The sequence below is a fragment of the Protopterus annectens genome, chromosome 3.part1 (assembly GCF_019279795.1).
Source record: "Protopterus annectens isolate FY-2018-M chromosome 3.part1, PAN1.0, whole genome shotgun sequence".
In the NCBI taxonomy this organism is placed as follows: domain Eukaryota; kingdom Metazoa; phylum Chordata; order Ceratodontiformes; family Protopteridae; genus Protopterus; species Protopterus annectens.
The window spans coordinates 482,430,114-482,450,170 of record NC_056732.1 but is presented as its reverse complement, the minus strand read 5'-3'; the positions used below and the strand labels follow the sequence as shown (position 1 = coordinate 482,450,170).

The following is a 20,057-nucleotide window of genomic DNA, read 5'->3' as shown; positions in this document are numbered from 1 at the left end:
GGCAGCCATAGGGGGAAGTCATTGTGTCTGTTTTCTAAATGACTGTGATCTATCTTCTCCACCTCTTGGGGTTGGTGCTTGCCACTGTCTAGCTCTGTAAGATCCTTGAGGTTGTCCTCTACCCCTTGGGCATCTGTATCTGCCCCTTTGAGGTCTGTCCGTGGCTGGAAAGGACCAATTTTTTGAAGGCCAGTTTCTGCTGAAGCGTGGAGGTTGAACCTGCAAGAAATCTTTCACTGTTTGCATAGAATTCGCTTTTTCCTCCATTTTCTTTAGTACTTCCTCAGCTTTAACATCAAACAATACATCTTTTTGAAGTGGTACATCTAATAACTTTGCTTTGACATGATCTGGTAAGGTTTGCTCTTTGAGCCAAGCATGCCTACGTATGACAGACCCCGTGACAGCAGCTCTACATGAGGCCTCTAAAGCATCAAAACCACACTGCAAGGTATGTTTACCCACTTGCTGTGCTCCATGCAACAAATCCTGCAACTCTTTCAAATCTGGTTGTTCTGTTTGTGTCATTTTGCTTTTCAGCTGAGATAACAAAAACTGTTGGTACTTTAACATATGAAATTTACAGTTTAATGCCCTCATGGTTAAAGTGGCAGATGTATACACCTTTTCCCCCACCTTTCTAATGTTCTGGAATCTCTCTCTGAAGGTAAAGGGTTTTAGCAGTAGAGGCCTTCATTCCCTTGGGACCCTGTGAAATTGTTTCTGGGTCAGCAGTATGGCTTTTATAGAGGAACTGGTGGGAATCAGGAACCCGGTAATACCTGTCTGGTTTAACAGGGGCTGGAGGTAAAGAATCTGGATTAAGACTGGCTTATGCGTACACATCATCCAAAATATCTAAAACAGGAGGGATAGCCAGGGGCCTATGCTGGGGGAGCAGTAGAAATTCCCTGAGCCTTTTCTTGGAATCTGAGTAATCTTGGCCTTCCCAGTGGAAGTGCTCCCTCAATGTATGCAGGGTTTCCCCAAAACAGTAGTCCTCAGGGGGGGAGATCGAGGGAATAGACTCCTCAGCATCAGAGTCTTCAAAAGGGGAATAGGCATAATCCTGGTCCTCAGAATGGTCTGAGGTAATAGAAGCCTGGTCTGAGGAAGGGTAGTCTTCCTCCAGTCTGGGTCTTTTGTCAGAGGGGGGTTGAGAACCCCTGATGAGAGTTATCAAATCCTCAGCCATTTTAAGCATCTGTTTTTTAGGCATGGGGCCTTGAGAGGAGGTCTGAGGACCCTGTTTTTTAGTTTTCATGGCAGCTTTAGATTTAGTGAAGGATTTAATAGAGAAGGTGGTAGGCCTGAAGACGCCTTCAGAAATGGCAGGCCTCACTAAATTTTCAGTTTCCCCGCCAAGAGTGGCGTCAGTATCTGCAGTGGGAATGGAGACTGAGGTGCCTGCGACCTCGGGTACTGAAGTCACCGGTAAAATAGTTTCATCGGTAGTCAGGGGCTATGTAGGCGCCTCGCTGAGAACTGGTAGTCGGCCTAAGCGTGGTCTCAGTACTCAGTGCAGACCTCGGATGTCGGTCCTTGTCTTTGCGTCTTTTGCTTAAAACTGGCGTCGGTGTATCCGACGACATAATATAATTAATTTTTTTGCCAAAATAATGAAGGGCGAACTCTGCCCGGTGCTTAATAGTGCGCTTGCTGAACCTAGCACAAAAACGGCAGGCCGAGACGTTGTGGTCTGGCCCTAAGCAAGGTATACAGAAAGAGTGAAAATCCTTATGTGGTATTTGCTTCCCACAAGAAATGCAATTATTAACTTTGTCTGACATCGGTCTGAGGCAAGAAAAGTTTCCCCAACGGGGTACTTAGCTTTAAAGAAGACTTCGGCTGAAATACTTTCGTAAATCTCAGGAGCTGGCCGACCTGCACTTGCGAACTGCTTCTGCTTCGGGCACCGCGCGGCAAGAAAGACTGAAGAAAATGGCATCGGCTGCCTCTTTTATACCCCTGCCGCACTGACGTCAGGGAAGAAGCGAAGACAACAGACGCTGGACCTAGACTTTGGAATTCGGCCGACCGAGGACCGCCTGATGGCAAGATAACCCATCTGTAATGACTGCAGCTGTATGCACGATGAACATCTACTAGGCAGGAGTGCAAATTGTACTAGGTTAACATGATGAAACCTTACCATGACAGGGAGGCCCTTGCGCTGAGTATTTGCAGTGGATTACAGGAGGAGTCTGAGGGAGATCTGGTAGCTGATTTCCTCATTGAGGCTCAGACTGACACCTCAGTAGAGGGGGTAGCAATGTCCCTGCAGCTATCTCCTACCCAGGTTTGAGAAATCCGAGCAGTATTACAGGAGTTTGGGGACATGTTCACTGGGAAACCAGGGTGCACCCCACCTGGTTCAGCACCAGGTGGATACAGAACCCCAAAGGTCTATCAGGTGGATACAGAACCCCAAAGGTCTATTAGGCAGGCCCTTTATAGGATGCCTGAGAGAGTCAAATGGACTCTGAGGGAGGAGATACAGGAAATGTTGGAACTAGGGGTAATTCAAGAGTCCAACAGTCCCTGGCCGTCCCAAGTGGTGCTGGTGCCAAAGCAGGATGGCAGCACCAGTTTCTGTGTGGACGACAGGAAATTAAATAGCCACACAGAGTCAGATGCTTACCCCATGCCTAGAACAGATGAAGCCTGGAGCAGCTGGGTGGGGCCAAGTTATCTTAGCACCATGAAAAATGCCCCAGCGACTTTCCAGAGGCTGGTAGGTCATATCCTAGCAGGAGCAGGAGGGTTTGCCCTTGCTTACCTAGATGATATTACCATCTACATCCATTCCTTGCAAGAGCACCTTCAGCATGTCAGGCAGGTGCTGGGGAGACTACAGAGGGCAAGGTTGACCATTAAGCACAGCAAATGTCAGGTGGGCATGGCAGAGGTCTACCACCTGGGACAGAGTGGGGAGTGGTAAGATCAGGCCAGAAACTGCTAAAGTGGAAGCCATTCAGGCACGGCCTACACCTGTTACCAAAAAGCAGGTGAGGGCATTTTTAGGGACAGCAGGGTACTACAGAAAGTTTGTCCCCAGTTACAGTATCATAGTTGCTCCCCTCACAGACCTGACAAGGAAAAACAGGCCAGATAAGGTAGTGTGAACCACAACATGCGAGTAAGCATTCCAGAAGTGCAAAGAAGTTTTGAGAGGATCCCCTGTGTTAGCCAGTCCAGATTATAGCAAATAATTTGTTGTGCAGGTGGACACTTTGAACCATGGGGTGGGGGCTGTACTTAGCCTGATTTCTTCAGAGGGAGAAGAGCACCCAGTGGTTTATCTCAGTCGTAGGCTCCAACCCAAGGAGGAATGCTATGCAGCTCTAGAAAAGGAATGTCTAGCCATAGTGTGGGCACTGTAGAAACTTCAGCCTTATCTGTATGGAAGGAAATTCACTGTAGTTACAGATCACAATCCCCTAACATGGTTACATTGAGCCAGACAGCAAAATGCCAAGTTGATAAGGTGAAGCCTAGGGTTGCAAACATATATGTCAGTGTAGCACCGCAGTGAGATTAGCAACTAACCCTCTCAAGCAATGTTTCTCAAGGGTCACTTGAAAACTAGCTTGAGTTCTCCGGGGGGGTTGAAATGTGAAAAACTGAGGGCTGTCAGCCCAGCCAGATAGAATTGTGTAGATAATTCTATGCCACTGTAAATATTAATATAATCCACAGGCTTGTTTTACAAATGTAAAGAGAACTATATGTTGTGATTAAATTATATGTTGTACTGAGCTTCAAAAATGTAACCACAGTGCACCCTGCTGGAAGAAAGCTGTTCAGTAAAGAATTTTACAACTGAATAAAACCAAAAACGAGGTCCTTGTCGGCAGAAACAGCTCTCACAGAATATCCTTAATGCAAATTTATTTGTAAATAGAAAAAAAGTACAGTTTTGTACCTACCATAAATGTAGATGTTCGAAGATCCACATTGCTGCAGTCCTTACACTTGGGTAGTCCACTGTCCTCAGTCGGCCCGAATATCAAAGTATTAGGCTGACGTCGGTCAAGGCGCTTAAGACTGACATCAGGACGTCAGGGTACAAATGCGCATGACCGACGTCATATCCTCAGTCTTTTCTTGCCCCAGATGTCAGAAGACCCTAAACAGAAAGGTCAAAACCAAAAGACAGCAAAAAACAACCAACCACCCTTGCACTAATCATATGAACAATATATACAATATGCACAATATTTACAACCCAAACCACACAACCGCCTCTAACAACAGAGGGGAAGGAGGGAGGGTAAATTGGACTGCAGCAATGTGGATCTTCGAACATCTACATTTATGGTAGGTACAAAACTGTACTATGTTCTTCATCTCACATTGCTGCAGTCCTTACACTTGGGTAGAATCCCAAAGCAGAGGTAAGGGAGGATGGCAAAACTATAAAGTAGTAGGAGCTGCCAAAATGCCCTGTAAAATAGCAGTGGCAAACCCAGCCCTAGATTTAGAGTAAAGTGGAAAGTGGTAATGCTTAGAGAAAGTATGCACTGAACTCCAAGTAGCTGCCTCCAAAATATCTTTAGTTGCCACCCCTTAAAAAGCTGTAGAAGTGGCAGTAGCTCTAGTGGAATGAGGCCTAATCCCAGCTGGAACCTCCTTACCATGATGGGAATAACAGAAAGCAATACAAAACCCAATCCACTTAGAAATAGTTTGTTTTGACACAGGCTTGCCCTGAGAACCCAAAGCAAAAGAAACAAACAACTGCTGAGACTGCCTGAACCCTTTAGTTCTGCTCAAATAATATCGCAACTGCCTGTGTATATCCAAGGTGTGCAAAATCTTTTCCCCTTTATTTTGGGGGTTTGCATAAAAGTAGGCAAATGAATAGTTTGGTTTAAAGCCACACTAGAAACCACCTTAGGCATAAAGGAAGGATTAGTACGTAAAGATACCCTATCCTTATGGAAAATTAAGAAAGGCTCAACTGCCATAAGGGCCTGTAATTCAGAAACCCTTCTACCAGAGGTAATGGCCAACAAAAAAGCAGTCTTCCATGATAAATATTTCAACTCGGCAGTAGCTGCAGGCTCAAAAGGTTGTAGAGTGAGTTTCTCCAACACAAAATTGAGATCCCAAGCAGGAGTAGGAGCTCTACGTGGGGTCTTATATTCTTTGCCCTCTAAGGAATTGCTTAAACAAAGGATGAGAAAACAATGGTGGATCACAGTCATAGTGAGCAGAAATTGCTGCAGCATGAATCTTAACAGAAGAGAAGGACAAACCTTTGTCCAGTAACTCAGCAAGATATTGAAGAGCCACACTTAAATTAGGCTTAGCAACATCCAATTCCTTTGCTGCACTCCAAAATAAAAATCTCTTCCATTTATCTGCGTATACTTTCCTTGTACTAGGCCTTCTGGCCTCCAAAATAACATTCAAAACTTGCTGCGGAAGCTGAGACCCTCCAGGGTTTAAAACAGAATATGCCAGGCAGTTAGGTGAAGAGAGTGAAGTTTGACATTGAGTAAATGACTGTTCTCTTGAGACAGCAGGTGTGAAATCGAAGGCAAAGGCCATGGAGGCTCCCGAACCAGACTTCTCAGTAATGGGTACCAGTGCTGTCGAGGCCAATCTGGAGCTATTAGAATCATCTTTGGCTTGTCCTGTCTGACCTTTAGGAGTACCTTTGGGAGGAGAGGCAGAGGTGGAAAGGCATACACATGAAGATTGTTCCAATTGAAAGAAAGAACATCCACTTTCCAAGCTGTGGGATGAAACCTTTTTGTGCAAAACTTTGGCAGCTGGTAGTTTAGTGGAGAAGCGAACAGATCTATGTCTGGAGTTCCCCATGACACTGTCAATTTCTGAAATACATGAGGATCCAATTTCCACTCGTGGGGATCCATAATTCGTCTGCTCAACACATCTGCTAAGGAGTTCTGTGCTCCCGGCAGAAACCTTGCCTGAAGATTGAGCTGTAAACTGAGAGCAGTCTCCCACAAAATCATTGCTTGCCTGCATAGAGGATAAGAATTTGTTCCCCCCTTGCTTGTTGATGTACTACATGACAGTTGTGTTGTCTGTTAGAACCAACACCTGCCCTGGAAGAAGTAAATCCTTGAAAGCTACTAATGCAAATTGGACTGCTAACATCTCCTTCAAGTTGATATGTAGATGTTGTAGTCTGGCAAGCCACGTGTCTTGTATCCACTTTCCATTTAGATGAGCTCCCCAAGCTTTGTCTGAGGCATCTGTCGTTAGAATCTGACTCGCCTCTGGCCGGGTCACAGAGAGTCCCTTGTTTAGGTGACATTCCTGAGCCCACCACAAAAATTCCTTTCGAATGCAAGGTATTATCTGAATGACAGTGTCCATATCTTGGCAGTGCTGTGTCCATACATTTTTGAGATACCATTGTAGCTTCCTCATATGCAGTTTGGCATTGGGAAGCACCAGAATACAAGATGCCATGAACCCCAAGGCTTGAAGGACTGTCCTTGCAGTCAGCCTGGACTGATGAGACAATTGATGGAAGTAAAGGGAAAGATTCTTTTGTTTGTCCGGGGTCAAAAAGGCCATCTGGGATGCTGTATTCAGTCTCACACCCAGAAAGCACATGTCTTGAGAGGGTACTAGACTGGACTTTATTTCGTTCACAGAATACCTCAGGCATCTTAGCACTGCTATCACATGTTGCAAATGATGAAGAAGCTCGTCCCTTCCTTTGGCCAGAATCAGGCAATCATCCAAATAAGGATAGATCTGTATTCCTTTTACCTGAAGAAAGCTATCACTGGAGCCAGAACCTTTGTGAACACTCTGGGCGCAGTAGATAAGCCAAAGGGCAATGCAGAGAACTGATAATGAGAAGTCCCAGCTCGAAAACGCAGATACTTCCTGCAACTTAGCCTGATAGGAACATGAAGGTAAGCTTCCTTGAGATCCAGAGTCACCATCCAGTGATCTTTGCCCAGCAGAGGTAAAAGCTGTTGTAACGTCAACATTTTGAACTTGGGAATGTCCAGATAAGTGTTGAGGATAGATAAATCCAAAATTGGTCTCCACGTGTTCCCCTTCTTTGGTACTAGGAACAGGCGAGAATAAAATCCTAGGCCTACTTCTGGCAGAGGGACCGGCTGTATGGCCCCTATTTGCAGCAGCAGAGAAATTTGTTTGTGAGCCTCTATTCTTTGCTGAGGAGGAACGTCTGGCATGCCTTTGAAAGGAGGCAAGGTATGGAAATAAAACCTGTAACCTTGGTGTATAATATCCAATACCCATCTGTCCTGGGTAATTAAACTCCAATTTTCTTTGAAGAGTGCCAACCTTCCTCCCAAAGGTGCTGCCAGACAAGAAGGCTCTGGCAGCTGAAAAGGTAGGTCATTGGGCCTGTTTACGAAAGGACTGGCCCCTGCCTTCACCCGAAGACTGTGCAGGTGAACTCCCTGTTCTAGGTCTGAAAGAGCCCTGAGCTCTACCCCTACCACGTCTAGATCTTCCCCTAGACTGTGAATCATAAGAAGGGTACGTCCACCCCTTAGCAGGCCAATTCCTACTAAACTTCGGAGGCTGAACTTGCAAAAAATCTTTAACAGTCTGCATAGACTTAGCCTTGTCTTCCATTTTCTTTAAAACTGCCTCCACAGGTGAACCAAACAATACATCAGACTGTAAAGGAGCATCTAAAATCCTTGTCTTAACATGGTCAGATAAGTTCTGATCCCTCAGCCAGGCGTGCCTGTGAAGAACTGACCCAGTGGCAGCCACCCTAGATGAGGCCTGTACAGCATCAAATCCACATTGTAAAGAATGCTTACCCACCTGTTCAGAAACATGTACCAAATCTTGTAATTCTTTACACTCAATGCCTTCCGCCAGAGCATCTACTTTAGACTTCAATTGAGAAAGAAGATAGTTTTGATATTTCAACATGTGAAACTGGCAATTCAAAGCCCTCATAGCTAAGGTGGAAGAAGTATAGACTTTCTTTCCCCATCTATCCAAAGCTCTGGCCTCTTTATCTGGAGGGACCGGATTTTTTACCACAGAGGCCTTGACACCCTTAGGTCCCTGACTAACTGTTTCTGGGTCCGCCCTAGGACTCTTATACAGATATTTATGAGCTTCAGGCACCCTGTAATACCTGTCCGGCTTAACAGGAGCAGGAGGCAAAGAATCAGGATTAAGTGAAGCCTCTGCAAACACATCTTCCACAACATCCAGAACAGGAGGAATAGCCAAAGGCCTATGCTGGGGTAAAAGCAAAAATTCCCTAAGCCTTTTCCTGGAATCAGAGAAGTCGAGACCATGCCACTTAAAATGTTCCCTTATGGACAGAAGAGCCTCTGAAAAGAAAAATCCTCTGGAGGAGAAGCAGAAGGAGTAGAATCATCCACATCAGAATCAGAATAAGGAGAATACTCCTGCAAGTCTTCAGCCAAAGACTCTGAAACATCCGAAACCTGCTCAAAACTCCCCAACTCTGGTTCCACCCTAGGCCTCTTATCAGGAGGGGGCAAAGAACCTCTAATCAAAGTAATTAAATCTTCTGCCATTTTGAGCATGTGCTTCTTGGGCACAGATCCTGAAGAACTAGGAGTGACACCAACAGAAGCTAAACCTGGCCTGCCTCTGGGAGAAGCCTTGGAAACAGAAGGAGAGGGCCTAACCACCCTAGGAAGGGAGGGGAGTACAGTAACCTGAGAAGCCCCTTCAGCCTGACCTGCCTCCTGGGAGGCCACATCGTGCAATATCAAAGTCTCCCCCTGGGACTCCAGAGAAGCCTCCGGTGGAACCACCGGTTCCACTGACGCCTCCAAAGAACCGGCGTCCGGTACGGACAACTCTTCTTGCCTGGGTTTAGCTGCTTTGTCTTTGCGCTTCTTCGAAGCGGCGGAGCATCCGACGGCATATTGTAATTGCACCGCTTCAAGACCAACCTGGCACAATCTAACCTTCGCTAATAGTGCGCTTATTAAACCTAGCACAAAAGCGACACCCAACAACGTCGTGCTCAGGCCCCAAACAAGGAATACACAAAGTATGATAATCTCTATGCGGTATCTGCTTCCCACAAGAAATACAGTTATTCACTTTTTCTGACATCCGGTAAACCACTGAGGCAAGAAAAACTAAAATATTCCCCAACGGGGTACTTAGCCAACTTTGACTCAGTCTGAAACTCCGAATTCGAAAAATTTCAGAACGCCGAACGGCACTTGCAACGCTGCTTCTGCATCGGATCATGCGGCAAAAAAGACTGAGGATATGACGTCGGTCATGCGCATTTGTACCCTGACGTCCTGATGTCAGTCTTAAGCGCCTTGACCGACGTCAGCCTAATACTTTGATATTCGGGCCGACCGAGGACAGCGGACTACCCAAGTGTAAGGACTGCAGCAATGTGAGATGAAGAACATCAAAGCGTTTTCACCACAGCATTCTGTGGCTTCGTCAGAGGAAGTATAATCTAAACAGATGCTCTCCATACATATCATACAATTCAGGAAATGACAACTTTCAATTTCCTGAAGGCAAGCAGTTTTCAATTTACTAATTTGTTTACAAATAACAAGGCACCTACGTGCCAGCAAGAAATGTAAAACTTTATAAAATCATTAATGTAAAAAGCATATTGAATGTCAATTAAAAAACATTTATGCACTAAGGACCAGCTACCCTATGTAAAAATAAAGTAAAGTATACATCCACGAATACAAGTTGCTACCCTAATCTGTTATTCACACAAATGTTTTATATGTAAAAAGGTGTAATCTAAACCTAAAACCTTCATGCCTCACATTTATTCCAAAGATACAACAGTACCCATTTTTTGGTATAAGTGTTTTATCAACAAAAGTGAGCTTTTTATCTATGCTCCTACAGTATAACTATACATAACCTTGGAGAACAGAGAATTGGAATGGCAGTTACGTTTGGATGTGTTTAGGCATCCTGGGTTGAACAGTAACTGTAACATTGCCCCTGTACTAAAATTAAGAAGTTATCTGAGATAGGCCATTTGGGGTAACATTTGTCACCGGTTATGTCAGGTTATTGAGTTTGTAATACACTTAATAAAACAGTTTAATTGACAGTTATAGTTACATGTATAGTTATACTTGTATTCGTGGATGTATATTTTACTTTATTTTTACATAGGGTAGCTGGTCCTTAGTGCATAAATGTTTTTTAATTGACATTCAATATGCCTTTTACATTAATGATTTTATAAAGTTTTACATTTCTTGCTGGCACGTAGGTGACTTGTTATTTGTAAACAAATTAGTAAATTGAAAACCGCTTGCCTTCAGGAAATTGAAAGTTGTCATTTCCTGAATTGTATGATATGTATGGAGAGCATCTGTTTAGATTACACTTCCTCTGACGAAGCCACAGAATGCTGTGGTGAAAACGCTTTGTTTTTTCTATTTACAAATAAATTTGCGTTAAGGATATTCTGTGTGAGCTGTTTCTGCCGACAAGGACCTCGTTTTTGGTTTTATCTGGTTGTCTTTCTTTATAATTGGTTTGTAATTTTACAACTGAGTTTGATCTCAAGCTCGGAGACAGGATGCTTGGGCTGGGAAATTCTTTCTATTGTCTTAAGACATAGATAATTACGAGGTTTCACATGTAAAAGTGTATTTTATTGCTGAGGTTTCCTGGCAGGTGCGGCTTACACAGAAATGCAAATTTTAAGTTTCTGTTAGCCTGGAAACTAAAGGAGAAGTGATAAAAATTATGTAATCTGAGATGAGTGAGCAGTACTGTATATTATCAATTTAAGACTTTCTCAGAGAGAAAGATTGAGCATTTTGCATCTCGTCTTTGATCTGGTAAGAACATCCACTCACCAACACTTGCTTGCTCTGTATATAAGTAGTATTTAGAACAGTGATTTCTCTTAGGAAATAGATAGAAATATAGCCAGATAAGTCTAGCTGTTTTCTGTATTTATGTCAGGCTGTCCTACAATGTTGTTTTAAAGTATTTCCTGTCATTTCTGAACTCTGTAATGTCATTGTGTTGAAGTAATAAGTATTGTCTTGTGTTTTATTAAATATTTTTAAACCCTTTTAACAGTGGCTGTTTTGTGTCGAGATCTTTTAAGCTCTGGAGTACTTGCATGTATTTGGTGATACTGTACAAAGCCACTCCAATAGCCTTGCTGTTTGTCACACTAACTGGATAATAATAATATCGCACAGTAATTGGACACCCTCTGGGAAGGGCCTTATTAGTAGCTGATAAATAGTGGTTGGTGGCAGTGATTTCTAACTTACAGTCTGGAGAGAAGGGGGCATAGCAGGAGAACATGTGCCAGCCTTCCCCAGGAGTGTATTTGTGTTTGTATATAACTCATATATCAAAGTGTGTATGTGTCAGCTACTTGGGCAGGGCACGAAGCACTGGTTGGACAGAGAGGGTGCTGGAGGTTTTGGCTTGACCACTAAGCTGAGATCTGTACCCTATAGCTGTGCTAATGGGGAGTCTTACTGAGGATCTGGAGAGAAAGGGAGAAACCAGCCACAAACTGACTGTGATCTCTGTGTGCTCTTAAGGGAAACTGTACTTTACTGTATGTGTACTTGTTATCCTCCCAATGTGGACCCCCCTCACCGGTGCTAGTGGTGAGGATTGAGGCTCCTTGATTACTGGGCCAGTGCACGGGCCTCACAGAAGCGTACTCTTTGGTGATAGGAAAACTCTCTGAAGGACATGGCACCCAAACCTATCTTTTTAGTCAGCTCAGCTCAAGCTGACTGATAGTTTAGGCATGTGGAACATGATCTGAAGCTTTGGAAGCTGGCAGGCTGTTACATCCTTGGCAGGATATAATCCATATAGCTAAGGCTACTGCAGCAGTGATCAATATGAGGAACATGAAGAGATCTGGTGTGATCCAAAATTTTGCAAAGTAGAAAGCCAAACTAATCAGTATAAAAAAGCAGCTCCACAGACATCTGATGAGCAATACTGGCAAAGGTGCCCAAACATGGGACATTTCATAGTAAAAAAATAAATAAATAAAAAAGCAAAGGAAGAATTAGAAAAAAACAACAAGGTAGAATTAAAACAAACAGAAACTGAAGTTATAGATTATATGTGAAGTAAAGGATTTAGTGTGGAGAATATCACAGGTAATGTTGCAGCATGACAGAATTATGGGGTCCCCAAATTAAGGACCAACTGGTGGAGCAGGAGGCATTTGAAGAAGACAGGCAACATGATGATGCTCTAGAGCCTTCTGTAGGAGACCTGTACTAAATTCTAGTTGAAGTTGCACAGTAAGGGAAGGAGCAGGTAACAGTTGCATGTCTGAAAGAGGTAATATTGCGGAGTGATGGACCAGAAGATTTCCATATGAAGAAGCAGCAGCTGAAGTAGGATGCATCTGAACGGAATGCGTCATGGGGAAATTTTCTGGAACTTTCTGTAGATTACTGACAGGAAGCAGACAGTAAAGATGACTCTCAATCCAGAAGAAAATGATTTATGGAAGAATTGCCACTCAGAGATGAACAGACTTGTTAAGAGAGATGAAAAAAACAGATTAGAGAGAGTAAATACACAAAATGCGACAAGACTGGTAAAACAGATGAACACAGTAACCACGGCTATTAAGATAAATTAATGTAATATAAAATAAATAAATAGGATATATTATTATGCAGCTAAACTAATAATGGCTAAAGTGCTACCAGAAAAATGTAGAGTAACAAATGAAAAGGAAACAGTCAAATGCCACTGTGGAAGCACTGAATAGAGAAAATTCTAAAACAATTAAGACAAGAAGAATCACATTTAGAAGAATATAGAAAAGGGAACAAGGGAAAAATACTGAGAAAGATGGACATGGTACAAGCAATGTGCAGTATTAAGATTTATCATAGACTATTGCTAATAATAAACTAAAACAGCGCAGGCAGAAAAATCTGGAAATATGCAGACACATATAAAGGAAAAGCACAAAATAAGCAATTCAATGATGACCCAAAAAAATTCTATTGAGAACTGGGAAACAAAGTAAAAGGAATAGAAAAACTACCAAAAAAAGAAGAGATAAGACACATTTTGGAAAAGTATTATGAAGATCCTGTCGAGCAAAAAGATGCTGAATAAATAGAAAGGTAAACGAAATGAGGAACTCTAATGTACAGACTATGACATTGGATGATGTATAAAAAAGGAGGAAACAGACAAAATTAAGAAAAGCTCCTAAATGGAAAATGGAAAATTCTAGGTCCAGTACCTCATTTATGGCTAAAAGCAATAAAATTTTTTACATAAAAATTTAGCCTCGAGTAAGAAATACCTATATGTGCAGGAAAAAAACATGGTTAACAGAACAGCTCAACATGCGAATTTTGCAACAAGGGGGGTGGGCACTCTGGATAAGGTGTACACAAATGTAGAACTGGCCTACAAAGCAGTACCATATCCACATCTAGGAAACTCAGACCATCAAGCTGCATCCTACATACACACCACTGCGGAAAAGGGGCAAACCTACAACAAAACAAGTAAGGACATGGCCTGAGGGAGCAGTCTTGGCACTACAGGACTGCTTTGAATGTGCAAACTGGTCAATGTTTACAGATGCAGCTGTAAAGAACCACAACATTTACCTGGAGGAATATACGGAATCTGTAATGGCCTATATTTCAAAATGTGTTGATGAAGTAACAGTCATAAAATGCAGCACCATGCGAGCTAATCAAAAACCAGGGCTATCTGATGAAGTATATAAGATCTTAAAGGCCTAAAATGCTGCATTTAAATCAAAAGACAAGGATGCCCCAAGAGTGGCCACAGCAAATCTAAGTGGAGGTGTAAAGGAAGCTAAGAGGACCTACGAATGTAAAATTCAGGGACACTTCTCAAACCAAAAGGGATTCCAGACGTAACCGACTACAGGCCTGCATCCTCCCCATGTGATGACAACACAGAGTTTCTGAACAAACTAAACACCTACTTCAGCAGATTTGATATGGGCAACACTGTGGCAAATAATCTCCCTGTTGAACAGGGTGAGGAGATGCTATGTCTAAGAACATCTGATGATCTGAAGACCCTGAGGCGAGGAAACTCAAGAAAAGCAGCTGGTTCTGATTATATTATTGACGGCACAGTGGTGCAGTGGTAACACTGTCACCTCACAGCAAGAGGTTCTCTGGTTTGATTCTCTGAGTCTTCATGTCCCCCTGCATTTGTATGGGTTTTCTCCGGGTACTCTGGTTTCCCCGCACGTTATGAAAACATGCATCTGGAACATTTCTCCCAGGACCTCTGCTGAAAATTGGCTTTGTTCCATGTCGGACTTTCCCAGTAAACAAATGTTAAATAAATAAATAAATAATGGGAAGGGTTCTAAGCAACTGTGCTACCCAAATGTCCACTGTACTAACAGATATATTCAACACATCCCTGCAACTAGCCATTGTACCCAGTTGCTTCAAAAATGCAACAATCATTCCCTTACCCAAAAAATCCCAACTGACAAGCCTAAATGATTACTGGCCAGTTGCTCTTACAGCAACAGTAATGAAGTGCTTTGACCGGTTGATCAAGAACCATATCTGTTCAAGCCTGCTTGCAACATAGATGCCAGACCAGGGTAAATTTCCTATCACCCATCCATTGGTTCACGCTGCGCTTAAATAGGGAAAGGGAAGAACTCTGCTTCACATGGATGGAGAAACTCTTCTAGAGAAAGGGAATTCTCTGAGTCCTATTTATGTTGCACGCAAAATTTAGGTCTTTTGATTTAGTAGTTCTGCTGCTGTTTTGTAGATGTACAAAATGTTCATCAAAACAGGGTACAGGGATGCCATGTACACCAGGCAAAGATCATCTCTCAGAAGTCTGTATGGTACCAAGTAAAGAAATAGGACCTTGAGGCGATCAACACAGGATACTGTGTTTATTCCCTGAATTCTTTTTGTAAGGGAATTTTGTGTGTATTCCACTTGCTGCATGTGTCTGGTCAGGGACATACCGAAGGGGGCATTATTACCCTATGATGGGTCTGATGAGGGCCGAGTACAGTGGTACGGTGATCTCTATTATGGACCTTGATGCAATGTTTGTACTTATAAGTTGAGCAATACAGGAGGATTTTCTTACTACCTTGGACACCTGCAGGTTGAAGGTTAGGTTACTATCTACATGAGTTCCCAGAACCTTGGCTAGTGAATCAACTTCTAAAGGTGTTTTACTGATGACATAGTTACCCAAGAAGACAGACTTCCCAAAAGGTACTGTGTAATGCATTTCTTGGTATTGAGTTTTTAAGCCATGGCTTTGGCACCAAGCTTTTGTCTGTGTTAGACCTTCTTGATGGGTGTTTTCATCTTGGAAGGATTCAATGACTTCTCCCAGTTTGGTCAGCCAGGTCTTCAACCTTGGTTTTCCCTCCAAGTAGTAGATACCAAGGAGAAGTGGGCCGACCACAGAGACCTGAGGGGTTCTACCGGTAACTGGTTTCTTTGTAGAGGTCGCCTCACTGATCATAACCATATGGATTCAATCCGTGAGCTAGCTAGCTATCCATCATATTATAAATGGGTTTATGCCTAGTTCCAAACATTTGATGACAATGCCTAAGTGGCATTGTATCAAATGCTGTAGAAAGTATGCACCACTTTCCCCTCATCCACTGCCTTAGTGACTTTTTCAAAGAAATCCACCAGGTTCAACTACTTCCTGTTGAAACTAATATTTTGTTGGTGATATTATATAATTTTATGACTTATGCTAAATAATGCTACTTGTCATTAATGCACTGTACTGTGTGAATTCAAATCGAATGACTATTATTGTGTGTGTAAATGTTACTGTGGAGCTTTTCTCCCCAGGCATCTACTGAAAAAGGACCCATGTCCAGTAAGACTTTCTCAGTAACTAATGTAAAATAAAATAAATAAAGGTTCAGTAAGCATAACCTTCCTTTGACAAAGCCAAACTGGGACAAATCAAATGTCTGGAGGTCTCCTATATCCCTGTTCATAATTTCCACAGTTGTGTAAATAAGGCTTAGTCAGACTAATGTGTACATAGTTTCCAAGATCTGTTGAAGGTCCTCCCTTTTGAAGGGGTATGACCATTGCGATCTTCCACTGTTGTGGCACAAAGCCTGTTTTAAGACTATAGTTAAATAGTGACTCTAGGGGGTCCTCATAAGTCATATTTTAGATAGTTCAGGAGGTATCCTGGCTGTTACTGCAGCCCATCAAGGCTGTGTTTCTGGCTTTACCAAGCACGGCCAGCATAAACTCCCTAGTTACAGTTGGAGGGGTTATGTTTGAGGGTATTTCTTGGGTGACGGTTGGAGGAGAGATGGGGGTAAAGCTGGAATTGAATTTGTTCGCCAACAGGTTTGCTATACCACCAGGTTCGGCGAATGTAGCACCATTTAACCACTAGCTCAAGACACTGCCATGTGCTGCACTTGACATTTCTGATACAGCTGAAGGCGGCCTTATGGTTATCTTTCACCTGGAAGGCTATCTTAACCTTAAAGTTGGCTTTGTTTAACCTAATTAGCTCTCTTAATTGTCTATTAAGTTTGATGAGAGAAAGTTTTTATCTTTATGTGAATTACCCTTCCTAATTTTTGCCATACTTTTTTTTTCCTGTTGTTGTACATTCAGTTTAATTTGTGATGCCACCAGGGTGGTTTGTTTCTGCGGCTAGTTCTGGGCTTACTTCCGTTAGGAACAGCAGCCTCTTTGCAACTATTGAAATGATTGTATAAAGTTTCTGAGAACATTTCTCAGAGCTATTTTCGGAAGAAAACACACCATATGTCCACCTCTAACGAGTGGAACATACAAACATTACATGTCAATTTCTTAAAATAGAAAGTCAACAAAGTGAAAAAAAATTCTAAGTTAAAGCCTAGCTGGTGCCAAAGCATACTCTCATCTCCATCTAAACTTAAACTGATTATCTCCAACAACTTCTGTTTTTAGGTTGAAATTATAATGCTGGAAGATGGGCCCCCAATCTTTACTCTGGAAATGATGCTATGAAGTTTTAAATAAAGTTGTTGATGGGCTATTAACTTACATTATAAATAAATAAATACATTACCCAAAACACCTACCTGAACGCTCCAAGCAGGGAAGAGGTCAAGGCCTCCTTAAATATACCAACTCAGAGATCGCACTACAGTGCAGAAAAGGGAAACCTTCCCATTCGGCGGTGTATGGAGATCTAAATTCTATCATATGGTGTCAACCATATGAGATTCGGAATTGTGAATGTTCGAAAATTCAATATAGACCCGATACAGAGTATGCTATGGCTGTGGCTGCATGTTTGAGAAATAATGCAGGGAGTTTGTCGGCTGATGGGGAACAGGGTTTGAGTTTAAGAAGTGATCTGACGAAGGAAGTTGGTACGGGTGCTAGGAAGAATGAGGGAAGAGATTAGGTGGGAGGTTGAGTCTTAATATCGAGAGTTTCTGGTTTAGTAAGCTTTTCTATTATTTCGATGAAAAAGTTAAGTAGAGTTGCAGTTTCGCTAGAAGTTTTTTTTTAGGGAAGGGGTTTGGTGAAGAGTGCCAAACTAATGGCACAGAGGTAAGGCAACCAGAAACACTACTACAGTTCTATTTGAGAGAATGAACTCTTAAATATTAAACAGTCAGATGGAGTGAGAGGCAGAGAAGGAGCATTTATAAGTCAGATGTTCTCAGACCGTTCCTTCGGGGGGGGGGTGGACAGACTGCGATATTTGCCACAGAGCAGTTTATTCCTAGTAAAGAACAGGCATTACAGATAGAAATCCATTCTCTTTACAGGGAACCATTTTATCAATGTCAACAGCTCAACTTTTATTAACATCCTTGACAAAGGAGGGGAGGCTGGAATTGGGAAAAGGTTACAGCAAATGAGGGCCAGCTCTTTTATCACAGGACAGGAGAGAGGAGATTATGACTACTCTGATCACTACCTGGTGAAGATCAGTCAGACACCAGTACTAGATAAACTAACAAAGATACATTAGTAGACATAAGGCTTCTAAAGACGGGCAAAATCACAGATGTTGACATTAAGACATGTTCAGTCAATAAGGTGCATAATGCAAACCACTGTTCACCTATTCACTGATACTACAGTTGGGCCTCTAGACTAATGACATTTACTCCTGACAGACCACCAGGAAAGTAAGGATAATGAATTCAAACCTCTCAACTGTCCCAATTTTGGAGGAACATTCCTATTTTCAAGCCTGATTCACCCCTGCAGATTATGTACCTATTTTTGGAGGAATGTCCCTATTTTCACACTTGACTTATACTTTTAAACAATTTTCTGAACCTCCTCCATCACATGATTTCTGAGGTTGTCTAGTCACTCTACATGCCCAATACACATGAATAATTTAAAGAAAGAGGACACACATCTTACATCTTCCCTTTTCAGAAGCACAAATAAATGACCCTGTGTGGTAAAATTTTGCACTACGGTTCAGTAAAAGTCAACAGATTTTACATTGTTTCTTCAATAATATGCTTGTATTTTCCATCGGCTTTGTCACTCTGTTTTTTAAACATGGGTTTCCGAGTAATATCTCATGTTATGACTGGAAGCTGGAAGAGCTGCGTGCTATTCGGTATTCACGTTTTATGCTAATTAGATGACAATTTTTTTTTGGCTGAAGGGCCTTTGGTACCCATTTTCAATGTCTACAGGTGGAGAAGTACAATCTAGACATTTAAGTCATATGGGAGGAGGTGCTGCCACCACTGCCACAGAAGTCAGCTAGAGCTGAGAGTTACCACAGAGTGGAAATAAAACAGTTCTGAAACAGAAAGGCCCTAAATGTGTGGAAGCATGCTTGCAGACTGGCTTGGGCCACTGCATGTCAAGCTAGTGAAGAAAGTTTTACAAAAGAAAACTTCTCACTGCTCTCATCATCTCTTTCTCTATTAAGTCCTTCATAAGGTTACTTACTAATGAACCATCACTACTCTAATCTTTATGTTGTCTTAAAGAAACACTGACTGACTTTATCCAAACCATAATGAAGGCATTTTCATAGTATAGACAGGGGTTCAGTTTGTACTATTAGCATGAAAGCATCACAAACCGCAGTTGGTTGAGAAACTGAACAAGGGACACTGGACAAAAGAGGAGACGATGGTTATATCCAAGGCTGGGCCATTGATACTCTTCCTGTCAAGAGGACGGCTGAACAAAAAAGAAAATAATTAAAGAAAATAGCTGCACTGTGTTATAATAAACAAGATATTGTGGAACATCCCTTAGCTAATAAGGCAATCTCAAGAAGCAGAAAAGTGAGATAAATTGTCTGTAAAAAGCACAATATTCATAACAGTTTCAAAATATGCACGCATTTTGTATAAATGTTTTATACACTGCTTTATAAACAGCTTAGACTAAGTTGAAATGCAGTTTCACATTCATACCTTATCGTCACAGGAGCATCCTAAGTCATCTGAAGAACTTAAGGCAGTAATTCCAGGTGGCTGTGGTCTGCTGACTTCCTCAGGCACTGTTGGTTTATGAACAGGGTTCCTCAAAAGATGATTAAGGCTTCCATGCGATCCATTATTGGGGGCTGGCTTCAAACCTAGAAGGTCTACAAGACAACAGTTTGCAGAGTTTTCATTACTATACTTTACTGTTTTGTCAGTCAAGTATTTTGAAAGTCCTTATGTTTAAGCACTTATAGATTACCTGAATTCATGCACAAAGCAACAAACACATTACCTACAAAAATGAATTAAAATACAGTTCTCCAAGTTGTATTTACTCATAACAGTAGATGTTCAAATTCCTCACAGCTGTGGTAGGTTTTAGGGTATATGGGTTGTGTCTTTCCCAAGACATATGTTGACAGATTTCAAAAGCTCTGACTACCTCCCCACACCTTCATTCAGACTTGATTCGGAAGGCCTACAGAGGGAAAATCAGCAGTCAGAATGAACAGTCTTCAGGACTTTCTTGCACAAAAGCTAAGGAGAAACACTCATCAGGAGCTACATAAACAAAAAATAACAAATAATGTTGCTTCCCAACAAATAATTATATATAAAAACAGGG

At 42.1% G+C, this 20,057-nt stretch overlaps 1 protein-coding gene across 1 annotated transcript in view; it reads right to left on the bottom strand.

Annotated features, from left to right (window-relative positions):
• ENPP2 (ectonucleotide pyrophosphatase/phosphodiesterase 2) overlaps positions 1-20,057 on the bottom strand; it is a gene marked incomplete in the record, with an annotated part of 2,364,887 nt that overhangs the window by 783,306 nt on the left and 1,561,524 nt on the right. Inside the window, 1 exon segment of the mRNA XM_044066921.1 lies at positions 19,421-19,593. Within this exon segment, the coding sequence (XP_043922856.1) occupies positions 19,421-19,593 (173 nt within the window).